General features: G+C 39.4%; 2 protein-coding genes across 2 annotated transcripts; both read left to right on the top strand.

The window, feature by feature from the left end:
* Nucleotides 1-14,350: 14,350 nt before the first annotated feature.
* On the top strand, nucleotides 14,351-16,764 carry LOC143606430 (large ribosomal subunit protein uL13w-like). The gene is made up of 4 exons (XM_077082202.1): nucleotides 14,351-14,693; nucleotides 15,750-15,866; nucleotides 16,001-16,088; nucleotides 16,484-16,764. Exons 1-4 carry the CDS (start codon nucleotides 14,422-14,424, stop codon nucleotides 16,625-16,627), a joined length of 621 nt encoding a protein of 206 aa, XP_076938317.1. The 5' UTR covers nucleotides 14,351-14,421; the 3' UTR covers nucleotides 16,628-16,764.
* A 3,087-nt stretch (nucleotides 16,765-19,851) lies between these two features.
* Nucleotides 19,852-22,681, top strand: LOC143606429 (chromatin modification-related protein EAF1 B-like). The gene is made up of 4 exons (XM_077082201.1): nucleotides 19,852-20,212; nucleotides 21,750-21,918; nucleotides 22,007-22,061; nucleotides 22,143-22,681. Exons 2-4 carry the CDS (start codon nucleotides 21,788-21,790, stop codon nucleotides 22,257-22,259), a joined length of 303 nt encoding a protein of 100 aa, XP_076938316.1. The 5' UTR covers nucleotides 19,852-20,212; nucleotides 21,750-21,787; the 3' UTR covers nucleotides 22,260-22,681.
* The last annotated feature ends 345 nt before the right edge of the window (nucleotides 22,682-23,026 follow it).

The following is a 23,026-nucleotide window of genomic DNA, read 5'->3' as shown; positions in this document are numbered from 1 at the left end:
TATGCTCACGCATCACATATGCTCACGCAATCACATATGCTCACGCATCACATATGCTCACGCATCACACATGCTCACGCATATCACATCTGCGCATGAAACATCTGCGCGTGAGAATAAAGAGAAGACATTGCGCATCCCCGGGATAGGCGCATAAAGGACAACACAACAAATGAGACAATAGTCTAATCTAAATCAGGATAAGGACAACCATGATTGTACTCATCAGACAACCTTCCAGAAGGTATCTTTTAAGGAATAAAGAATGTGCTGATGCTGACAGCTGCCAATGAAGGGTGGACAACTCAGCAAAACCCATGTGCCACCACGTGATGGCACATGGGTCAGGTAAAATACCTTGGTCAGAGAATAATCAATGAAAAAGCATCAGGTGTCCTAAGTACACGTGGCGCGAAGCAATAGGAGGAGGCCAAAAAGGCCCTAATTGGGTCTGAGCCCAATCATTGGAAACCCTAATACTATAAATACCTCACCACATCCACAGTTGGGGTCAAGCAAGAAATATATTCTGAATCCTTTACTCATTTTCACATTCTTATCTTCTCCTGCAATATCTTATTCTCACACCGGAGGGTTACCCCAAAGAGGACCCCTCTGTCCCTTTATGAGGGGTAAGCTCACGGTGCTGTTCGTTTTGTAGGTGGAAGAACTCGTATCTCGGAAAACCATCGGTGATATAGCACACTCATACCCGAGGAACGTAGATCGAATACAAGTAAGTCAATCCACGCTTCTTCATTGGCGCCATCACCTGTTACAACGGCAACAAAACCACTATTTCATCAGTTTTCTCTCTGAAAATCTTCACCATGGTTTCCGGTGTTCGAAACAATGATCAAGTTCTGGAGGATAATGAGCTTGAGGATGTTAATGAGGGACATCAGGTTATGAGGGCGCCGCGTGACACTGCGCGCACCACCAGTAACCATCCCTTCAACACAACACCTCATAGCCAGACTGAAACTCCTCCAGACGATCTCACGTTCCAAAATCTGACTGGTACAAAACAAAAAGGACCAATGGGTCCGGAAGTTGAAACCAATGACCCTAAAGAATGGCTCATAAACGAACAACGGCGTTTAATGGACAAATACAATGAGCTGGTAAAACACAAAAAGTTAGCCGACTTAACACAAAGGCTCGCATTTGATAAACAAACCATTCAGGGAACAACAAAAAAGGCGCGCGTGCCGGAAGACGGTCATTCTGTTCACACCGAACACGCTGATATTAGTGATGAGGAAGAGGTGCACAGCATGAGGAAGACGCGAGATACTCATGCAGGAGGTTCACAGCTTCGCTCACACATGAACATAGCACCTGGAGCCAAAGCTGATATGGATCTATACACACCATACAACCCATAAGCGAAAGAGCAAGTGGACGTAACCACACCATATAGGCCAGCCATCTTGGTAAAACATTCAAAATTCACTGAGCGCATTGCGAAGGCTCCCATTCAACACAAAACTAAGATGCCAAGTGGTTTAGGCAAGGACGATGGTACAACAGATCCAGATGATTTTTTACAAGGTTTTTACAACACTGGAAACCTAGAAAGCTGGACGATGCCAACATGGTGTCACATGTTTGCTCGCTGCCTCACGGGCGCAGCGCGTGTCTGGTTCGAAAGCTTGCCGACAGGACAAATCGATGGGTTCGAAGAGCTATTGGAAAAGTTCCAGTCTCACTTTGTACAGCAGCGCAGACACACGCGCGACCCCGATGACATCATGCACTGCGTGCGCAGGAATGATGAAACCATTGAGGACTACATAACTCGTTTCAATCAGGAATCTCTTGCAATTGGAGGCATCACTGAACAACTCTTACGCGTTGCCTTTATACAAGGTGCGCGCAGTGATCAACTCCGCAGAGCTCTCGTGAGCAGAGAAGGCATGCCAACCACTTGGGCTAAGCTTATGGAAGCATCGCGAGTCTTCGCGCGAAATGAAAAACAAATTGCCCAAGACAGAGCAAGAGATAGAGGGCATCAAACAGAAGCACCACGCAACAATGAAAGGAGGGGCAAACAAAACTCCGTATGGTCCAGGTTGCAACAAACCAATTATTCTCCCGCAGAAAAGCAAGCGCAACAAAGTTCACCCCAGCCCCAAAAAGACATTCTTAATCGCGGAGAGGGTGACAAGAAGGAAGGCGGCAGAGAGCCTAATAGACCTCTACCAAGAATATGGACCCCCCTCACCAAAACGCCTTCGCAAGTGTTAAGCACAGAGAATGTCCAGTTTAAAAGCCCCAGGCCATTACTCCATAAGGGACCACCAAACAGTGGCAAATATTGTGAGTTTCACAAATCCACAGGGCACAACACCGATGCATGCCACCATTTGAAGGATGCGATCGAAAAAGATGTGAAATCAGGCAAGTTGGCTCACCTAGTAAAAAACCCAAGACCAGAGAACGAACAACCAGACGGAGCCTCAGCCAGTAAAAAATTCAAAAGAATCTGTGTAGCTGAAGGAGGAAGGCAAGGGCAAAGATCGAGGAAGAGAAGCGCGCAAATCCAAGGAGATTGGCGCGAGCAACAAGTAATCTTTCCAAGAATCAGAGGAGGCCCGTCTATCAGCAGTCCTCTAGTCATCACTGCACACATCGCTCATTATGAGGTGTCAAGAGTCCTGGCGGACACCGGTAGTGAGTCAGACATCATGTATGAGCAATGTTTCAGGAAGTTGGATCCAGAGGACCAAGCAAGGCTCGAAGTTGTGAGTGCACCAATCTCAGGTGTCTCAAACGAAATTATTCACCCCCTAGGTCAGATACAATTCGAACTAACTATGGGGGATGAGAAGCACAAGCGAGCTGAAATTGTCAACTTTCTGGTCTTGCCCACTACTTCATGCCATAGTATGATCTTGGGTAGAGGAACGATTGCCCAATTCAACGCCATACCGTCACCAGCGCATGGCGCGTTGGGGTTCCCAACACCAACAGGAGTAACATTTGTGTATCGAGATCATTTATGCGCAGTAACAAGTATACCTCGAGAAGGGAGAATGTAGCTTCCAGTGGCAAACAACGCGCCAGAGGAATGGATTCTCAACCCAAAATTCCCAGAACAAACAATCACAATCGGAGCTACGATATCAGATGACACAAGGGTGAGAATGAAAAGATTGCTCACAACGTATACGTCAGTCTTCGCATGGCAACATTCTGATATGACTGGGGTTCCGCGAGACCTGGCGCAGCACTCTCTCAACACATTCAAGTCTGTAGAGCCAATTGCTCAAAAGAAAAGAGTCATGGGAGACGAGAAGGCAAAGGCCATGAATGAGCAAGTAGAAGATCTACTGCGCGCGAATATCATTCGCCCAATACGATACCAAACATGGGTAGCCAATCCTGTGATGGTAAAGAAGAGCAATGGGTCATGGAGAATGTGCATTGATTTCAAAGACCTCAACAAAGCGTGTCCAAAAGATTGTTACCCCCTCCCAAACATTGACGCGAAGGTGGACTCTGTGGCGCCATTTAAGCTCAAATGTTTCCTGGATGCCTATAAGGGCTATCACCAAATTCAAATGGCACCGCAGGATGAAGACAAGACTGCTTTCAGAACTGACAAGGGTGTTTTCTGTTACACAAAAATGCCCTTTGGTTTGAAGAATGCAGGAGCCACTTACCAAAGACTCATGGATGCAATTTTCAACGAGCAGATTGGAAAAAACTTAGAAGTCTACGTGGATGATTTGGTGATTAAAAGCAGGGAGGAAAAACAAATGCTCAAAGACATCGAAGAAACCCTTCGGCGCCTAAAGGAAGTAAACATGAAGCTCAACCCGAGCAAATGCACATTCGGCGTGGAAGAAGGGAAATTTCTCGGCGTAATGGTCACCAAGGATGGTTTCAAGGTGAACCCAGAGAAGGTGGAGGCTATCCTCAGCATGCCCTCACCATCTACCATGAAGGAAGTTCAAAAGTTGAATGGTAGATTGGTATCAATTAACAGGTTCCTAGCAAACCATGCAAGCAAATCTACCCCATTCATTAACACATTGAGAAATTGCTTAAAGAAAAGCCAATTCAAGTGGACGCCTGAGGCCGAGCAAGCTTTCAGTGAGATAAAAGAATGTCTGATAAATCTGCCTGCGGTCACAGCTCCACTACCTGGTGAAACTTTAACGTTATACCTGTCAGCAGGAGAACGCGCCATTGGCGCAGTATTGTTGGTGGATCACAAGGGAATCCAAACACCAATTTATTATGTAAGTCGGGTGCTGACAGATCCTGAGACGCGCTACACCATCATAGAAAAGTTAGTTTTATCACTAACGCATGCGTCGCGCAAGCTTCACAGATATTTCAATGGTCATCATATTGAAGTCCTGATTGGTTACAACATCCAGCAAGTCTTGCGGCGTCCCGCGCTCTCAGGAAGGCTGACAAAATGGGCGCTGGAATTAGGGGAGCACACGATCACCTATAAGCCTCGTCCAGCAATCAAGGGACAAGTCTTAGCTGATTTCATCGCAGAAATCCCTGAAGGAAAAGTCGAAGAGGCTCAGCGCGAAGTTGACCCTCCGCAAGCCAATAATGAAGAAAACGTTTGGAGGTTATTCACTGATGGAGCTTCAAACAACGAAGGGTCCGGCGCAGGCCTCAAACTGGTGGATCCTGAAAATCATGAGTATACCTACGCAATCAGGTTGGATTTCAAGAGCACCAACAATGAAGCTGAGTATGAAGCCCTGCTGGCTGGTTTGCGCATCGCGCACAAGTTCGGAGTTAAAAAGCTAGAGGCTCATGTAGATTCATACCTGGTAGCAGCACAAGTCAATGGCCTTTATGATGCCAAGGAGAACACCATGCCTCTGTATCTAGAGTAGGCGAAGAAACTCACCGAACAATTTGACTTTTTTAGAATCATACACATTCCGCGCAGTGAAAATAAGTCTGCCGACGCGCTAAGCAAAATGGCATCAACCAGCTTCGATCATTTTGGCAAAGATGTCAGGGTGGAAGTAATGAGCAACCCGTTAGTGGGAGCGAAGTCTGTTCTTGTAATTCATACAACACCTTCATCATGGATAACTCCAATAATGGAATTCTTGAAGGAGGGAAAGGTACCAGACGATCGCGCACAGACGAAGAAGATAAGACACAAGTCGCAGAACTACGAACTGCTCGATGGTACGTTATATCGACGCTCTTATCTTGGACCACTCATGAAATGCCTAGACGTTGAGGAAGCAAGCTATGTGATCAGAGAGATACACGAAGGAATCTGTGGAATACATGCTGGCCCGCGCATGGTGGTCGCCAAGGCAATGAACGCAGGTTACTATTGGCCAGGCATGTACTTGGACGCGTTAAAAGAGATCCAAAAATGCAAAGCGTGTCAGAGCTATGCGCCAAATACCATGCGACCAAAGAACAACTTGATTCCGGTGACCTCTGCATGGCCTTTCCACAAATGGGCAATCGATATTGTGGGTCCCTTGCCGCAAGCGCCAGGGCGAGTAAAGTTTTTGGTAGTGGCAGTAGACTATTTCACAAAATGGGTTGAAGCCAAGCCACTGGCAAAAATCACAGCCGAGGCAATGAAACAATTTATTTGGAGCCACATCGTATGCCGTTTTGGCCTGCCCATGGAAATCCTGAGCGACAATGGCAAACAATTCACTGACAGGAAGATATCCAGTTGGCTCAAGGAATTGCGCATTAACCAGGTCTTCACTTCAGTATACCACCCTCAAGGGAATGGCCAAGTGGAACGCGCGAACCAGAGCTTGCTGAATGGGCTGAAGAAAAGGTTGGAGGGAGAGTCCCATGCATGGGCCGAGGAGTTACCTAATGTCCTGTGGGCGCACAGGACATTAAGCAAAACCAGCAATGGCGAGTCCCCGTTCAGCCTAACCTATGGAACGGAGGCTATGATTCCAGCAGAAATTGGATGCCCATCCTATAGAGTGCTCATGATGAGTAAGACGGATAATGAGCAAGAAAGGAGGTTGGATCTCAATTTACTTGAAGGGCGCAGAGAGACGGCTATCATCAGTGAAGCCAAATACAAGAAAAAACTAGAAAAATATTACAATCAGCGCGTGAAAGAATGCCACTTCAAGAAGAATGATTTTGTCCTTCGAAACAATGAAGCTAGTCGCGCAATACCCCCGGGAAAGATGTCTCCCAACTGGGAGGGACCTTATCAAGTCTCGGAAGAATTGGGAAAAGGCGCATACGCTTTAAAAGATTTAAATGGAAAGAAGATCCCGCGCACATGGAACGCAGCACAACTTAGAAAATGTTTCATGTAAAAGTTGTCAAGTTTGTAATCAAGGCTTTTTAAGCCATTATGAATAATGATACGCGCCATTTTCTCTTAATATGCGTTTTATTACCTTTTGCATACATGTTTCACACTTTCCTTTATTAATTTTGAGCAATATGACAACATTGTATTGACATCAAACTAAAAATAAAACGAAGTAAAACATACATGCGCGAGCTTCAAGCTCAAACGCGTTAACGAGTTTTAACTCTAAAACGTTAGGGCCTTAGCCCAATAATATGAGCCTTAGCCCAATAATATGAGCCTTAGCTCAAATTACTCATAGCATCTATCCTACGTATTGCGCAGCTGGACCATAAAAATACCTAAGCACGACTAAGGCAAAGCACATGCCAAAGCATAGTTGTTAAGGTCTCAGGTCGGGGCCGAGCATGGGATTATAATAGATATAAGCAGAGTAACACATACTGACACGTTAAGGCTAAAAAACTCATTCATAATTCCCTATAATAAATGCACGATAACGTCGCGCAAAAGAGGAACAATGAAATGCTAAGGCACGTGTCAGCATATTCAGAATATTGCAAAATAACTTGAAATATGACAACTGTTAAGGATTAAATAAAATAATTTCCTTACAGCCTTGTCCAAGTTTTAATGTGTAAGCATACCTTATATTCAACGAGCACAAACATGCAATATAAAGAGACGAATTGGGAATGCGCAAGATGCGAATAAGGGAAAAACAAAATTTCATTCCACAAACATAGAAGTTTACAAATTTACAAATGATGAGGTAAAAACTACAAAAAAAAAAAAAAAAAAAAAAAAAAAAAAAAAAAAAAAACAAGAAGGGCTTTTCAAGTCTCTATATCAATATCAGCCTCTTCATCGTCCTCATCATTACTTCCTCCCTCAGCATCTGGCGCAGCCCGCTCCTCGTCATCTCCAAACTTACCATAATCAAGCTGTTCGTCTTGAATATAGTCGTCTTCTATTATGATAGCGTCAGGAGTAGGTCCTTTGGCCACGCCAGAGCCGCTGGTAGAGGTAGCGTTGCCCGCGCCATCATCATTGCCACCAGTCCCTTCACATTCATCAAGTAATTTCTTTAAAGCGCCAAGATCGGGCTGGTCAGCAAGCGCGGCTATCTGCAAGTCACAAGGAACAGTATGAGTACAAAAGATTATGAAAATAAGTCAAGTAAACTCATTAAGGTTAAAATACCCGCTCGAGGATGGGAATTGGAGTATTCAGGTACTTCTCCCCCACATCAGCCATGTCAGCGCAGACAACGTCGAGCTGATAAGGGTAGTCGGATGGATTCTTCTTTAGCATGCCATATTCATAACCATCCTTAAACCCTTCAGCTCGACCCACCAAGCGCGACGCCGCATTACAATCCATCACAAGGGTCTGAAACTCGTCTGAGTATTTCATCGCATAAGCGCAACGAGTCACACCCTGTGAAATCAGCCATTGACGGTCCTGCGCGAGGGAAGAAACAGACGTCTCAAGAGCAGGGATCTGAGAGTTTAACAACTCAACAGTTTCCTTGGCTTGTTTTAGCTCTTCTTTGTTAGACGCCGCTGCCGCCAAGGCTTCATTCTTTTCCGCTCGCGCAGCATCGAGCTCTTTCTTCAGGCGCGCAACCTCACTCTCCAATAAAGATTTGTCAGTATTAACCTGCGCAATAGTTTGGTCACGCGCCTCTGCTTCCAACTCCACGTCACGCGCTCGACGCGCGTACTTGGCCGCGTCTGCCTCTGCCGCTTGCAGCTTCTCCCGCGCAGCTTGCAGCTCAAGCCCGCGCTTCACAAAAGCAGCGTTGGCACTTGCCCGGTTCTCGCTAAGTTCTGCTTGGAGTTTCTCAGCCCTCTCTCGGGCATCAGAAAGATTCCAAGCAGAAATCTTAGCCTTTTGCTTGGCCTACGCAAGGGCATCACGTACCTTTATATAATCATTGCGAAGCTCTTGGGAGGCAGCAAAGAACGCAGACCCAGCAAAAAGGTGGTCATTAAGCAAGTCCACGCGAGCGCGGTCCTCTTGAAACCTCCTTTCAGCTGGAGGAACAGAGTGAGCCCAAAAGTCTTCACATACGCCCATGGATTGGAATGAGCTCTCTTCAGTGATATTCCAGCTCGGGCGGTATATGTGATCGGCTCCCTACAAACACAAAGCAACGCAAAGAAAGGTTTTAGTTATCTAAACAATAATTTGGAAGTCTGCACAGCGGAGCAAAATAAACTTATACCTGCGGAGAACCGGCAGAAAGGTTAGCGCCAGCTGGTGAGCTCCTGCCCGCCCCATGAGAAAAAGGCTGCGCCACGAAATCTCGTGGCGCTATAGGGCTTACGCGGCCACCATCAGAATCTTCAAAATTAACCTCCTCATCATCCTCTATAACAGGTCTCTTCTCCTGCGACTTGGAAAAATCAAAAATAGTCTCACGAGGAGGGCTGAGCGCAGGAGGAGGTGAGGGAGGTCTTGACGCTGTTAGATCAGCGCGTAAAATAGTCTCCTGCTCCTTAGTGATCCCAATGAGAGGAGATTCAGTACTTGTTGGAGCAGGAGCAGAACTAACGGCGCCAGCGCTAGCAGTGCCACCAGCAGCTTGTGTGCCAGCTATAATTCCTATTAAAAAACCAACAAGGAGAAATGATTCATGACTTGAACTAAAGGAAAAAATCAGACAATCAAAGCGCAATAAATACCTTGGCGCACCGCAGTCCGCGAATTAAACATCGCCATGATGTCCATTTTCCCCCTTTTCGAGGGTAAAACAGGGGACTTCAAAACAACATTCGGCGTAGCCTCGGCACCTTACTGCGCCTGAGGTTGAGCCACCAACGTTGCCGGCTCTACAAACATTTGAGTGAACAAAGCTTCATTAATGACTATCAGAATCACGCTCATAAAACCACAAAAAAATAAACAAAGTATACCTGTTGGAGAAGACGAAACAGCAGGCACAGCACTGCTTCCCTTGTCCGCCGCGCGCAGAGACGAGGTGGCGGCACCATACCTCGTGTGGACGGGAGGACTGCCCACACCTTGAGGCAAAGAAGACGAGGAAAACTTGGAAGTAAAACCCTTGGTTTTCTCAAGTCCCTTCGCCTGAGTAGGAGGAAGATTCTGGGCAACAGAGGCATCATCTTTTTTCTGTTTTTTACTGGCCCATGCGCCAGTTTTGCCTTTAGCCTTGCGCTTGAGTTTTTGCGCTTCAGCTTCTTCCTCCTCCACTTCCTCTTCCACAAGCTCCAACTCCTAATTAGCGAGCGCATCTACAATACACGCAACAGAAATGTTAAAACCAAATTTAGTACTCTAAGGGCCTAAGCACAAATACAAAGGCTTACCAGGCGCATCGCTGTAAAAACAAAATTCTAAATCGACAGGGATGAACATATCATCGAAGCGATCAGGGAAAGCAACTTCCCCAGCGCTCAGCGCGACAGAGCCACCTTCCGTATGCTCGTCATAGGCGGCGTGGATGTATTCCTTGCTTTCTGCATAAAACAAGACAAGTGATATCAGCAAAACGAATTATACTCGCGCAAAATTAATGCAATGAACAAACAACCCACCTGAGCCATCAACATGGATGACAGGCTCAGTCCCGCTGTCAATCCACCTCTTGCTCATGCCAACCCCCACCAACGCTTCCTCGCAAATTTTCCTGGCGGGGGATGGTTCAGCAGATAACTTCTTAACCCACGCGCCAGATGGATTCTTAAGAACGTCATCATCCGCGGGCGCGGAAGTAATCGCGCGCATAGTCATGCGGATGGGAATCACACCAGCCTTGATATAAAAGAATTTTTCAGCCCAGTCATGAAGGCTTTTGAAGGAAGCAGTGCAGCACTTAACCTTCTGACTGCGCGGTGTGAATGAGAACCAAGAATCTTGGATTTCGGCTTATAAAAATATTGAAAGCACCGAGGGGTGGGCTCCTCGCGCTGAGCTTTGCACATGAACTCAAAATGAGTCATGCTCACTAGTCCACAGGGATGAACCTGAGATATATGAATCCCGTAAAACTGGAGGAGCGCACCTATAAACCTCATCATTGGAAGACGAAGATTACAGTGGGTGAAAAAATGAGAGTATAAAGAGATATAGCCGGCGGGAGGATCCGCCGCCGTTTGCCCGGTCGCCGGGAGCAGACAGCCATACTCAGGGAGAAAACCCTGAGAGGCAACCCGTTTACCCTTGCCGGTCTTCTTCAGAGTAGACATAACCACTGATTTTACACGGCCTTTACTAGGGGAAATTGTGGTGTCTGGGTTATCAGATATACAATTGCGAATCGAACAATATGGTTACTTTAAGCACGGAAATCTGGAAGCAAAGATAAAGGCTCTTAATCGGAATGTAAATTGAAGAAGCAAAAGTTCTGAAAATGACAATGGAGATGAAGAAAAAACCGTTCAAAATGTTTGGTTTTATAGGCCCAGGGGAGAGAAAGAGAAACAAGTAATAATCAGATCTACGCTCACGCGCCCCCACGCGCAGGCGTAGGCCAACATAAGCGCGACACGTATTCCTGACACTGTATGAGGAGACGTGAAAGGCAACTGTAGCACCTCGAGCACGCGAAAGGTCTGACACATAACGTCTCCATCTCTGATGCATGTCAGCATCAACTAACCACGTGCATTGACGATTCGTTTTAACCAAAGGGATAGAATTTCGCGCAACGCACATATGAGAAATGAAAAAGAAAAGACAAACCCTGTTAAAAGAGCAAACTATTAAGTCTAATATTCATCTTACCTCGCTCGCGCGAGACAAGACACACATTAGACTGGGGGGGCTTGAAGGGGTATGCACCCGCCTTAACATCGAGCGGGGCGGGTCAACCCACAAGATATAGACAAGAGGCTTGAAATCAGGATGTCATGAAGACACAAAGCCAAAACCTATGCGCGTGGCGCATATCACATATGCTCACGCATATCACATATGCTCACGCATCACACATGCTCACGCATCACACATGCTCACGCATATCACATATGCTCACGCATCACACATGCTCACGCATATCACATCTGCGCATGAAACATCTGCGCGTGAGAATAAAGAGAAGACTTTGCGCATCCCCGGGATAGGCGCATAAAGGACAACACAACAAATGAGACAATAGTCTAATCTAAATCAGGATAAGGACAACCATGATTGTACTCATCAGACAACCTTCCAGAAGGTATCTTTTAAGGAATAAAGAATGTGCTGATGCTGACAGCTGCCAATGAAGGGTGGACAACTCAGCAAAACCCATGTGCCACCACGTGATGGCACATGGGTCAGGTAAAATACCTTGGTAAGAGAATAATCAATGAAAAAGCACCAGGTGTCCTAAGTACACGTGGCGCGAAGCAATAGGAGGAGGCCAAAAAGGCTCTAATTGGGTCTGAGCCCAATCATTGGAAACCCTAATACTATAAATACCTCACCACCTCCACAGTTGGGGTCAAGCAAGAAATATATTCTGAATCCTTTACTCATTTTCACATTCTTATCTTCTCCTGCAATATCTTATTCTCACACCGGAGGGTTACCCCAAAGAGGACCCCTCTGTCCCTTTCTGAGGGGTAAGCTCACGGTGCTGTTCGTTTTGTAGGTGGAAGAACTCGTATCTCGGAAAACCATCGGTGATATAGCACACTCATACCCGAGGAACGTAGATCGAATACAAGTAAGTCAATCCACGCTTCTTCAATCTTCATATAAACGAAAACGATATAGAAAAAACAAAGAAAGAAAAAAAGAAGAAAACTGAATAGGAAGCTATAGGGGAACAAAGAAATAAAGAAATGGATTAAGCTGAAGCTAAAAAAGAACAAAGAAAGAAAGAAAAAAAGAATGAAACTAACACAAGAAGCTAGAGCAAACAAGGAGTTTCGAACCCGGGTTACTCAATTCATTTAAAGGAAGGGTAATTTAAAGGAAAGGGGTCTACCTAAAGTTCCATGTTATTTATGAGTTCACTTTTAAAATATATGTGGGTTCACTTTCATAATTTATATAAGTATTCTAAACAAATTTTGAAACTCAGTGGGTTCTCGTGAACTCGTCCGAAGTCCTTAGATCCGCCCCTGGAACTCACGCCTTATAAAGAAGTAAAGACTTTTCCAACTCGTTTACACCCATAGTTGTAAAAACCGCTAGACGCTATTCGGACGGAGGGGTAGGGAATAGCGGTTAATCGGGATTAGACGGGATTAATCGGGTGGAATTTATATGTACATTGTCAAATACACACACACACACACATATATATATTCCAATTATTATGTATAAAATTTTCAATTTTTACCAGTTTTGGACAAATAAGGATAAATCGACGACAAATCAGTGAGGTAACGACTAGCGATTAATTGGAGCCTAGTTAGGATTTTTGCAACACTATTTACACCGCTAAAAAGTCTTTTGTTATAATTTTTGTTGTTAGCTTTTGTGCTTATGGAATGAGAGAGACATCAATTAATTTGAGTAAACTTTCTCATCTAATTGTCTTGCCATCTCTTTAAATTGATCCTAATCGAACGCTCTTCTGGTGACAATTTCCAACAACTAACATGTAACTCAATGCGTCGATTGATTCAGTTCAATTAGGAATACAACAATCAATAAAATTACAGATTTAGCTCAAGAAACTAAAGATGCATTTAGCAATAGTTTGCGATAGCATTCAGTAGTCAATTTACGGCACACACAAAAATGTCTCCCTTATAGCAACGATCAAGAAACAGTGAGTAATGGCAACGACAACGAATCAAGAAATGGACCATATAAAACATCATAATTTCATTTCAACAACAAATGGCTACGCAATTGAGGGGCAGTGGAAGAGTTTATATTTCCAAGGCAATAATGTATATTCAACTTTTGTTATGAAGCATTAAAGACCCTTTTCGTTAAGAGCAATATTGATAAATCTTATATGATATATTTGCTCATATATGGTATGAAACAAAAAAATATTAAAGTTCTTATGTAGTGGCACCAATATAGTTTACAAAATTTGAAAGTTGTGTTTGCTTTGGCCAGATTACAATAAAATAAAAAAAACTACTCAGTTTAAATGATAATTCGTCTTGAAGTAAGCGAGTGATATAGTAATTTCACTTGGAAGCATAATTTAAGTTTAGAAAGTAATGTCTAAAAGCATTGTACCATGTGGTTAAACAACTTACAACTTAATGTGACAAGGTCAATAATGGTCACCGACCACAAATTTTACTGCATATATAAGATAATGCTTTATCAAGATTTTATTTATCACAAAAAGTACATTGAATTACTGTATCGAGTTAAGCCTGAGCTAAAGCTCGTTTAAGATTGAGGTTGACATGTTGTACTTTAAATAGCATGATTCATTTTGAGCTTCAAAACTCAAACTTGGCTCATAGTGCTTTTGTAAACTAAGCTTGTCTTGTTTCTATGTGTGTGATGTAGTTATTTTAATTGGAACCATGTAAAAGTTTGTACCATATAATTATTTGTTATATTAAAATTTATCTTAATCATTATACTTATTAGGTTCCCAGGACCCAAAGGTGCACATAAAATTGGCTTTGGAATTGGAATCGGCTTGGTAGGATCCAACCAGAACTATATGGTAGAAATCAGGTCATAACCTTAGATGTTAAAACCGCTTTCAACTCAATCAAACCCTAATTGAACCGGTCAAAACTCGGTTTCAAACGGGTCAAACTTGATCATTAACTTTTGTTAATCTAAACCAGTCAAAACTCGATTTCAAACACGGTTAATTTTTAACGAAAGGTCTTAAAAAACAAGCACACTGCAGACCACAACGTCTGCGTGACGTAAACAAAAGAGCTCAAGAAAAGCTTTTGAGATAAAACAAAAGCCCCTAAGTCAAAAATGCCCTCTTGTTTAAGGCTTAAGCTCGTCCTTATTTACTAAAATCGATTTACAAACGGGTCAATTGTTAGACCAAATACCCACATAGACACAAACTGGGCCTAACAATACTCAAGACAACAATAGTCCAACCATGGCCCATAACTAAACCCTAATAACCTCCATAGCTTCTTCGTATACAACAATCTATTATTAAAGGTAAATTGACGGCTGCAGAAGCAAAATCAAACCCTAGGTTAGCTGGCACAATGGTAAACGGATCGGGAGTATGCGCGAAGGAGGTGGTGGTTGATGCTCGGCACCACATGCTGGGCCGATTATCATCCATCTTAGCCAAGGAGATACTCAATGGGCAGCGAGTCACCGTTGTTCGTACTGAAGCCATCTGTTTATCCGGTGGTCTTGTTCGTCAGAAGATGAAGTACCTTCGCTTTCTCCGTAAGAGAATGAACACTAAGCCCTCGCATGGTCCCATTCATTTCCGTGCCCCGTCTAAGATCTTATGGCGGACTATCCGAGGGTAAAAGTTAATTTTTTTAATATGAAGCTAATTGCTTGCCAATTATTTGAAATAAGTAGTTTATTATATGATATGATTACTCATGTAGTTGTTGTAGTTTGTTATGTGCACAATGCATTGCTTTGATTCTGTAATTTGGGTGAATTGATAGAAATCATGCTTGTAAGTAGCTTGACGTTGCTCGTATGCAGTTGCTAGGGGTGCAAACGAGCCAAGCCTGATTCGTTTAACTTACACAGGGCTCGAGCTTGCTTTGTTTTGATCTCTATTTCTGAAGCTACAGCTTGACTCATTAGTGGTTTTTCAAGCTCGGCTTGGGCTATTTATTGATTAAATTTTATATATTTATAATTATTTTATATATTTATTTCAGTTATAGTTTTATATATATAGTACAATACCCATTAATTAATAATTGTTATATATATATATTATTTAAATTATTTTATTGATAGGCTCTTTTAGGTTCGTGAGCTGGCTCGAGCTTGATAAGTGAAGCTTGGGCTTGTGATCGTTTATTAAACAAGTATACTTTAAGCTTGGCTTGTTTGGGGGTTTCACGAGCTGCTTGGGTCATTTGCCCCCTTAGTAATTGCATATGATCGGTATTTTGATGTTGGTTTAAGGTGGTATGGTAGTTTTGTATTATGCAAATTTAATAGTTGAATTTGTGAAGGCTGAGCTAGAAAGTAATGATTTGAGTGAACTGAATGTTGAGAGTAACGCGAATAAATACTATGATCATTGATTATTTAAAAAAAATAATACTTTTTTTTTGTAAAGTTATAGTTTGATGACAATTGTAAATTTATTAGGCTTTTGAATCGTATCTACCACAATACTCATCTACGGTAGGAGTACAAAAGGTTTGTTTGCTGTTTTGAGCAGGCTTTGGTTTATTGCTGTGTTGTTTTTTTGTTGTTGATGGTTCAAAGCTGTAAAGTTCAAAAGTTTAAGCTGTCTGTTTAATATACATCAATCTATATCTTTTTTAATTGTTTACTTTAATTTGAGGTTTTGTGTAGATTTTTTATTAATCGTTATCTGTGATTGTAGAATGATTCCACACAAGACCAAGCGTGGAGCTGCTGCACTCGCAAGGTTGAAGGTTTATGAAGGTATCCCTACTCCTTACAACAGGAAGAAGAGAATGGTCATCCCTGATGCTCTTAAGTAAGCTACTTTTTATATTTATTGTTATATTGCTTCAAAAACTATATATTTATACCTCATCATAAATATATGAAATCTGTTATAATCCTTTGTTATGCGAGTTAAGATATTGATTTCTGCTTATACAACTTTAGGGTATTGAGGTTAACTGCTGGACACAAGTACTGCTTGCTTGGTCGTCTCTCTTCAGAAGTTGGGTGGAATCATTATGAGACAATCCAGGTAAATATTTTAATGATTATCTTTCTCTAAAGATGTTGATATAGTACTTGCCTTTTTTAGATGTCCGCATTACTCATCATGCAATTTTTAGTCCTTTAGTATTATCTAACTCTATCATCAAATATTGTTAGATATATACTTGAGTTAATTTTACTTCAATATAATGTTGGTTCGCACAAATTGACTTTATTTACTAATAAGATTGACTTTGTCTAACCTAGAAATAGTTAGTTTTGTGATACTTGTTTTTGTTTAATATTCTGTTATCACTATATGTATATTTAATGATACTGGAAGTACAAAACATTTTTGTGATATATGTGTTTGTATCATCTGTTGGTGGTATTTACTTTTGAAATACTTTTTTTGACTATTTTGTTGTTAATTACTTGTAGGATCTTGAAAAGAAGAGGAAAGGGAAGGCTCAAGTGGTATATGAAAGAAAGAAGCAACTTAACAAGCTCAAGGCTAAGGCTGAGAAAGCCGCAGAAGAAAAACTTGGTACCCAACTTGAAATTCTTGCACCTGTTACCTACTAAAGGTTTTAAATTTAGTTTCTTGCTAGAAATTTTGTTTTTTTATTGCGACATAAAACTCTTTATTTTTGTATTTCAAGTTTTGCAATACATTTGTGTTGGTTTGCCCTTTTTGTTTGGCTGTTTCAAGATTTGTGATTTTTTAAGACTCCAATTGAAGTTGTGCCAATTATTCTTATTGTAGAATATTTTGGTGTCCAATTAGTTATGCATATGTTTGTGAGGAAATGCTGCAAATTACAAATCCTGAACCAAAATAACAAGTACCAAACACATCTTTGAAATACACTTTTTAATAGGTGAAATAAAACGTTTGCTTAGATAACCCAATCACTCAGTGGTTTAGAAGTTGGTATAAATGTTAATGATTCTTTAATGCTACAAGAAAACTTTTCAAAATTTGTATGTTTAGTTACAAATATCTGCATGTGATATGTAGACTGTATATATTTTATCTCTGAAAAACAAGTAACACCTAAAAGTCTGGTTTTATGTTTGATACACACTTTTAAAACATAGACTTTTTGGTCATTTTTATAAGTGATTTCATACTTCTTTAATAACACATTTAATTTTAAAAAAGATCATATATCATCAAGAGAGTAAGTATAACATCTATATTCAAACACTAATGTATGTTTGAGACTGATCCCTATGAAGTTCAGAGATAATAATATAGGTGATTTATATATGTGATCACTACCATAGTTAGTGAGAAGTTTAAGTGGTGTTCACTACCATAATAGTGAAATGTGAAGAGGTGATCACTAATGAATATGTATTACAATCATACCTTGATTATTCAGAAGTTGATTTAGATATAAAGTATTGATGGATACCATCGAGTGACTGCACGATGAGTTGGTTAAATTCTATATTCAAATACTTATCTGTATCAGAGAGAAATTATATTGATCCCTGCGAAGATCAGAGAGAAATTATATAGGTGATCACTGCCATGGTTTGTGAGAAGTTTGAGTGGTGTTCACTATCATATTAGTGAGATGTGAAGAGGTGATCACTAATGAAAATATAAAGTATTGATGGATACCAATACCATCGAGTGACTGCAAGATGAGTTGCTTAACATACATTCAAATCACAAGAAATATTGTGTTTAGGTTTTGATTCTTCTCTAATTTCAACCTTGTTTACATGTTTTCATCTTATAAGTTATTTGCAACAAATATTATTTTATAAGCTACTAGTTTTTATCCCCCATATTAAGGGGTTGTTTTACATTATTCATTTATAATATTTATATATATTTCTGGATTTTAATTTTACTTATTGTAAAAAGTTAATAACATACTTAGAATTTTATTATGAAAGGGTTTCACAAATAAATGAGATGTTATAACTCGGTTTAAAAGCTATTTGGGTTGGTGAGACTCGAATAAATGATATCTTTTTTAAAAAAATATCATTATTTTATATGATATCTTTTTTAAAAAAAATATCATTTTTTTTACTATAAAATTGTTTCTTATTCAATTATAAATGATATCTTTTTTTAAAAAAAATCGAATAACTAATATTTAATATATCCTTATTTTATATGGTAGCTTAAGAGAATATAGAGAGGTTTCATTTATATATATTTAAGATGTGCAACAATTTTTTTTATAAACTTGCAAACTGTTTTTAAAAGTGGTAATTAGACGCGTTTATAAAATTTAACTAAAAATATTTATCTATTAAATTTTGTTCAACTTTTAAAACCTCTTACATAAATTCCTCATATTTATCTTAAAACAATATCTATTTATTTTTTTATTAAAATTATTATGTTTTCTTTTTCTTTCACACATACAAAAATATATGAAATGGTTTATATGGAGTGAATAGTAGTCCATGTATATAGGGAATCACTATTCAATCCATATACTATATCATATTTTAGAGAATCAAATGGAGTGCAAAAATTAAAAAACCTTAAACTTTTCTTTGAGTTATAAGGCTGTGGATGATATAGGAATTCCAGTATAAATGCTCAAGGTTTATATAATTCTTGCACTACGTTTACATTTAGGTATGTGTCACTTAGTATCGGGATCGTCTCAGCGTTCGTGGAGATTTAAAGCGAACTAAAATGTCGAGGCTTTTTTCAAATATCCATTTGATTTAAACTCTCATCATTTTCCCGGGCTTTTGACTGACAATAATAAACTAATAAGTTTATAGTTGGTGGATTTAAATTTTTTTTGTTTCATTAACCTTTTAGATTGACCCGATTCAAACTTTCGAATTGTATTTGACATCATAAAAAAATCAAACTATAAATAATCTAAGATTCTTAACCATCAGCCACCATTAGTTTATGTCCTTATTTTTATTTTATTTTTTTTACTATTCCATAATACAATGATGAATCATTAATAACATGGGTCTTACTCTTAATTTGTGACCAATCAACAATTTCTTAATAAACAAAGCTCAGTTTTAAAAGACGTAGTACATAACCCGTATAAAATTGGAGGCCCAAAGTCATTGCTCCAAAATATTAATCTCTTTAGAAAGTCAAAATTTTAGTTAACTACTTATAAAATCTAAAATATATATTCATTTGTAATATCATGTCTAGATAACAAACATATACAAAAGTACATAAAATTATATTATTTAATTAATAATCGTATTAATCATATTCAATTAAATATTATGTTACAGAGTAAAAAGGTTTTTGATGATGAATACTCCATGTCCATGACATACATGTATCCATTATTTATCGATACCCACGTGACTCCATCATACACGTCAAAAGCTTTAATACGTATTTACCTAATTACTACATACCTATCACCGACAAATAATAACTAACACGAAAACAAAATCTTTATCTAATTACCCAATAAATTATACTTACTTTGGACGAATCACATAACTTGTGGATCACACACACAAGCTATAGCTTCAATACTACATTGTTAACTGTGAAAAAAACCGCATTACATGTATATACAGCACAAGGCAATTTTGTATCCACCTGCTCCCCTCACTTTCTCTTTCATGTCAAATTAACAAAACTACTATTTATAAGCTATTATTATGAGGTTGCTAGTGTTTATCAATAAGACATATCGAAGTGAGATTGAGTTGAGTAACCAACCATCTTATAAAAGGATTCCTTATTAAGTCAAACCAACATAACCTCAAAAGTCAAAGCAATCACCATACAAGTATACAACAATCAAATCAAATCAAAACCCGGCCCAAAAGATGAGCTGAAAGGTCCAGCCCATTAACCCACGAAGACGACGTCGAATTAGTTTTTACGATCTTAGAGAGAGAAAGCTTTAAGAGAGAGAAACTCGAGCTCGAAGAAGAACAAATAATCAATCAATCGTATAACAATAATAATAATAATACACAAATCAATACCAATCAAACAATCAATCGCATGTATGTTATTATTATCATCATACATGCATATCCTCTGGTGTATTAATTAGGGTTTCAATTTCAAAAACTATCCGTTCAATCAAATGTTATCTCGTTTTGTTCTTCCAGGGCTCAATTCGTTTCAATAATTGAAATTATTGCAAATTGGCGCCAAATTCATCAACCGAGGTGTTTGCCGTTCAGGTATTTGTTTCAGAAACCCTAGAATTGGACGAAATGTTGTGTGCAGGGTAAACCCTAGACTTGGTACCAGTTAGGGATTTGTTGTTAGGGTTTATTGTGTGTTTGATTGTGTAATTGGAGTGTTGTATTGGTGTAATTTGGTTGAATGCATGTGTGAAAGTTGATCAAATGGGAAAGTGAGTGAAACTAGGGTTGTTTTGTTTTTTGTTGGTTTTCAGGTGTGGTGTTTGATGATGATATATGTCATTTGAGCTTGTTGTTTAGTGTTAATCTTGTTTATAATGGCTAGTGGTTGTGATCGTGTACTTGTAGGAGTTTGCAGACTCATTTGGCTTGTGGTTAATCACTGTTTGTTTGCATGCGATTATGGTACTAATAATTACACGATCTTAAAAAATATCCAAGTTTGTTTGCTTTGTTTATAACGGTGAGTAGTTGTGATCATGCACTTGTAGGAGTCTGCAGATTCATTTTGGCTTCTTGTCTGGTATAACTTTGGTTGTGATTAATCGTTGTTTATTGTTTCTTTGGTTAGGTTAATGAATGATTAGTATGCGATTATGATACTACTAATGACATGATCTAAAGAAAATCCAAGTTTGTTTGCTTTGTTTATTAACATCGTTTAATGCTTGAAATGTTTAGACCGTAGAAAGTTTCCACGCGCAAGTTTGTTATTTTTTTTCTTTGTGCACTATCATTAGGTGATATATACCTTCTCTTCTTGCCCGTCTATCCCTAACCCGTAATGCATAAGTTGTTGACACGAATTCATTTTGCATACCATTATACATCTAGCTTTGATCTCTTTAGCTTTAGTATGCTTTGTAGTTTGTTGAGATGATATGGGCATATGGTGTGAACATTGACGGACTAGTAGAAACAATCATGAAGTTGGATTTTTTTTTAACATCTTGACTTGGGGCATTATCCAATGAATGATACAAATGAATTAATGTTATTCAAAACTTTTGAGTGTTTATTTCTACATATATGCAATTTGAACAAGGAAATAGATTTGCTTGAATGCTCGACTATGAACCAACTTGCTTCATTTGAACAAGGAAATAGATTTGCTTGAATGCTTGACTATGAACCAACTTGCTTCATTTGAACAAGGAAATAGATTTGCTTGAGTCCTCAGCTATGAACCAACTTGCTTTATTTGAACACGGAAATAGATTTGCTCGGGTGCTCGACTATGAACCAACTTGCTTTATTTGAACAAAGAAATAGATTTGCTTGAGTCCTCGACGTTGAACCAACTTGCTTTATTTGAATAAAGAAATAGATTTGCTTGAGTGCTCGACCATGAACCAACTTGCTTTATTTGAACAAGGAAATAGATTTGCTCGAGTGCTCGACTATGAACCAACTTGCTTTATTTGAACAAAGAAATAGATTTGCTTGAGTGCTCAACTATGAACCATTGATTTTAGATATTTGTTTGATTATTTCCCTTCTTGACATGTTCAAAGTTTTTTTTATATCTTTAATCATTTCCTTTTTTTTGTGCATACACATGATATCTCTATAGCAATGAGAGAGTGAAACCTGTAGGTCATTATAGCGGGAATGCATGGTAGTCAAGTAGTCAATGCTGGGGTTGATTCCATGGGTGGAGTTATTGATGGTGGAGTTGAAGTTTCTTCTACACCATCTGCACAACAATCATCATATCTTGAAAAAACTCAAACAGAACTCAGGTTTAATTCTTTTTTTTATTTGATGATTTCTGTTTAATTCTTCTTTTCTTTCTTCAAATCAAGCTTATGCTTGATAATTTTTTTGCAGGGAGACTTTCACTGCTGCTGAGAAGTTTAAAAGAGAATTAGAGTTTTTACAAAAAGTATTACAATTTTGTCATTTTTGTTTGTATTTAAAGGATTTGAACACTTTGTGTTTATTGATTAGTTGTTGATATTTGCAGGGTGGTGATCCGTTAGATTTAAAAGTTGAGAATGGAACCTCAGTCAGCTTGCAGTCCACATCCCTGCTTGATCAGCATCCAGAGCAATTTGTGACAAGGTTCGTATGTATTTTCTAAAATATAACCTTAGAGGTGGCAATGTCGATTCATATACCTGTGCGTGAGTTGGTTCAGGTTATGTTATATCTCAACAGGTCAAGTTGTTAGGCTTGTAAACAAACTAAATGGACATGAACGGAACATGTTTGTGTTTGTTCTTTTAATTTTAACTGAACAAACACTTGAAGACGAACAATTAAAGGAACAGGGTTTTCTTGTTCATGTCTGTTTATGTTCTTTCATTAATAGTATAGATGGACGGTTCACGAATGTAAACGAACAAGCATAACTAAACATAGACGAACTTCAAAACTTGGCTGAAATTTGACAATTAGTTAAAAGTAATGTGAAAATTAATTGTTGGGCCTAAAAAGTTATGAAAGCTAGACTAAGTTGTGATTGGCCTAGAAAATTTTAATACATTAACAAACGTAAGTGAACAGACAAACAAATTTAAATGAACGCTGTAAACGAATGTTCACGAACGAACACGAGATAGTTTATGTTTTTCATTTATTAGTTAATTATTAAACAAGCAGAAACGAACTTCCCGCCAATTGGTTCCCTTACTGATCACTGAACGTTCGGTTCGTTTACGTTTTACAGTCCTACAAGTGGGTGAAAAAAAATACTTTACAGGAGACGAATTAAATGGGTCGGCAGTCGTTCAAAGTGTATATCAGTGCATTAAACCTCCCAAACGATTTTATTTAAGAAACTTGATTGTTAGTGAAACAATATGACTTATACAGTTACATTAAATGCTGCTTTGTTTTTTTAAACAA

Source organism: Bidens hawaiensis, unplaced genomic scaffold, assembly GCF_021521415.1.
Source record: "Bidens hawaiensis isolate Kalapana, Puna unplaced genomic scaffold, B.hawaiensis_p1.1 tig00074780_1, whole genome shotgun sequence".
NCBI classification, from domain to species: Eukaryota; Viridiplantae; Streptophyta; class Magnoliopsida; order Asterales; family Asteraceae; genus Bidens; species Bidens hawaiensis.
Note: the sequence above shows the minus strand (reverse complement) of the source record. Positions and strands in the feature narration are given on the sequence as shown.

Excerpts from the sequence above, each read along its gene's own strand:
- LOC143606430 (XM_077082202.1), top strand. The coding sequence starts at position 14,422 with ATGGTAAACGGATCGGGAGTATGCGCGAAGGAGGTGGTGGTTGATGCT. Across the intron at positions 15,867-16,000 it reads GTCATCCCTGATGCTCTTAA|GGTATTGAGGTTAACTGCTG; the intron begins GTAAGCTACTTT and ends ATACAACTTTAG. Across the intron at positions 16,089-16,483 it reads ATCATTATGAGACAATCCAG|GATCTTGAAAAGAAGAGGAA; the intron begins GTAAATATTTTA and ends AATTACTTGTAG.
- LOC143606429 (XM_077082201.1), top strand. The coding sequence starts at position 21,788 with ATGCATGGTAGTCAAGTAGTCAATGCTGGGGTTGATTCCATGGGTGGA. Across the intron at positions 21,919-22,006 it reads AAAACTCAAACAGAACTCAG|GGAGACTTTCACTGCTGCTG; the intron begins GTTTAATTCTTT and ends ATTTTTTTGCAG. Across the intron at positions 22,062-22,142 it reads AATTAGAGTTTTTACAAAAA|GGTGGTGATCCGTTAGATTT; the intron begins GTATTACAATTT and ends TGATATTTGCAG.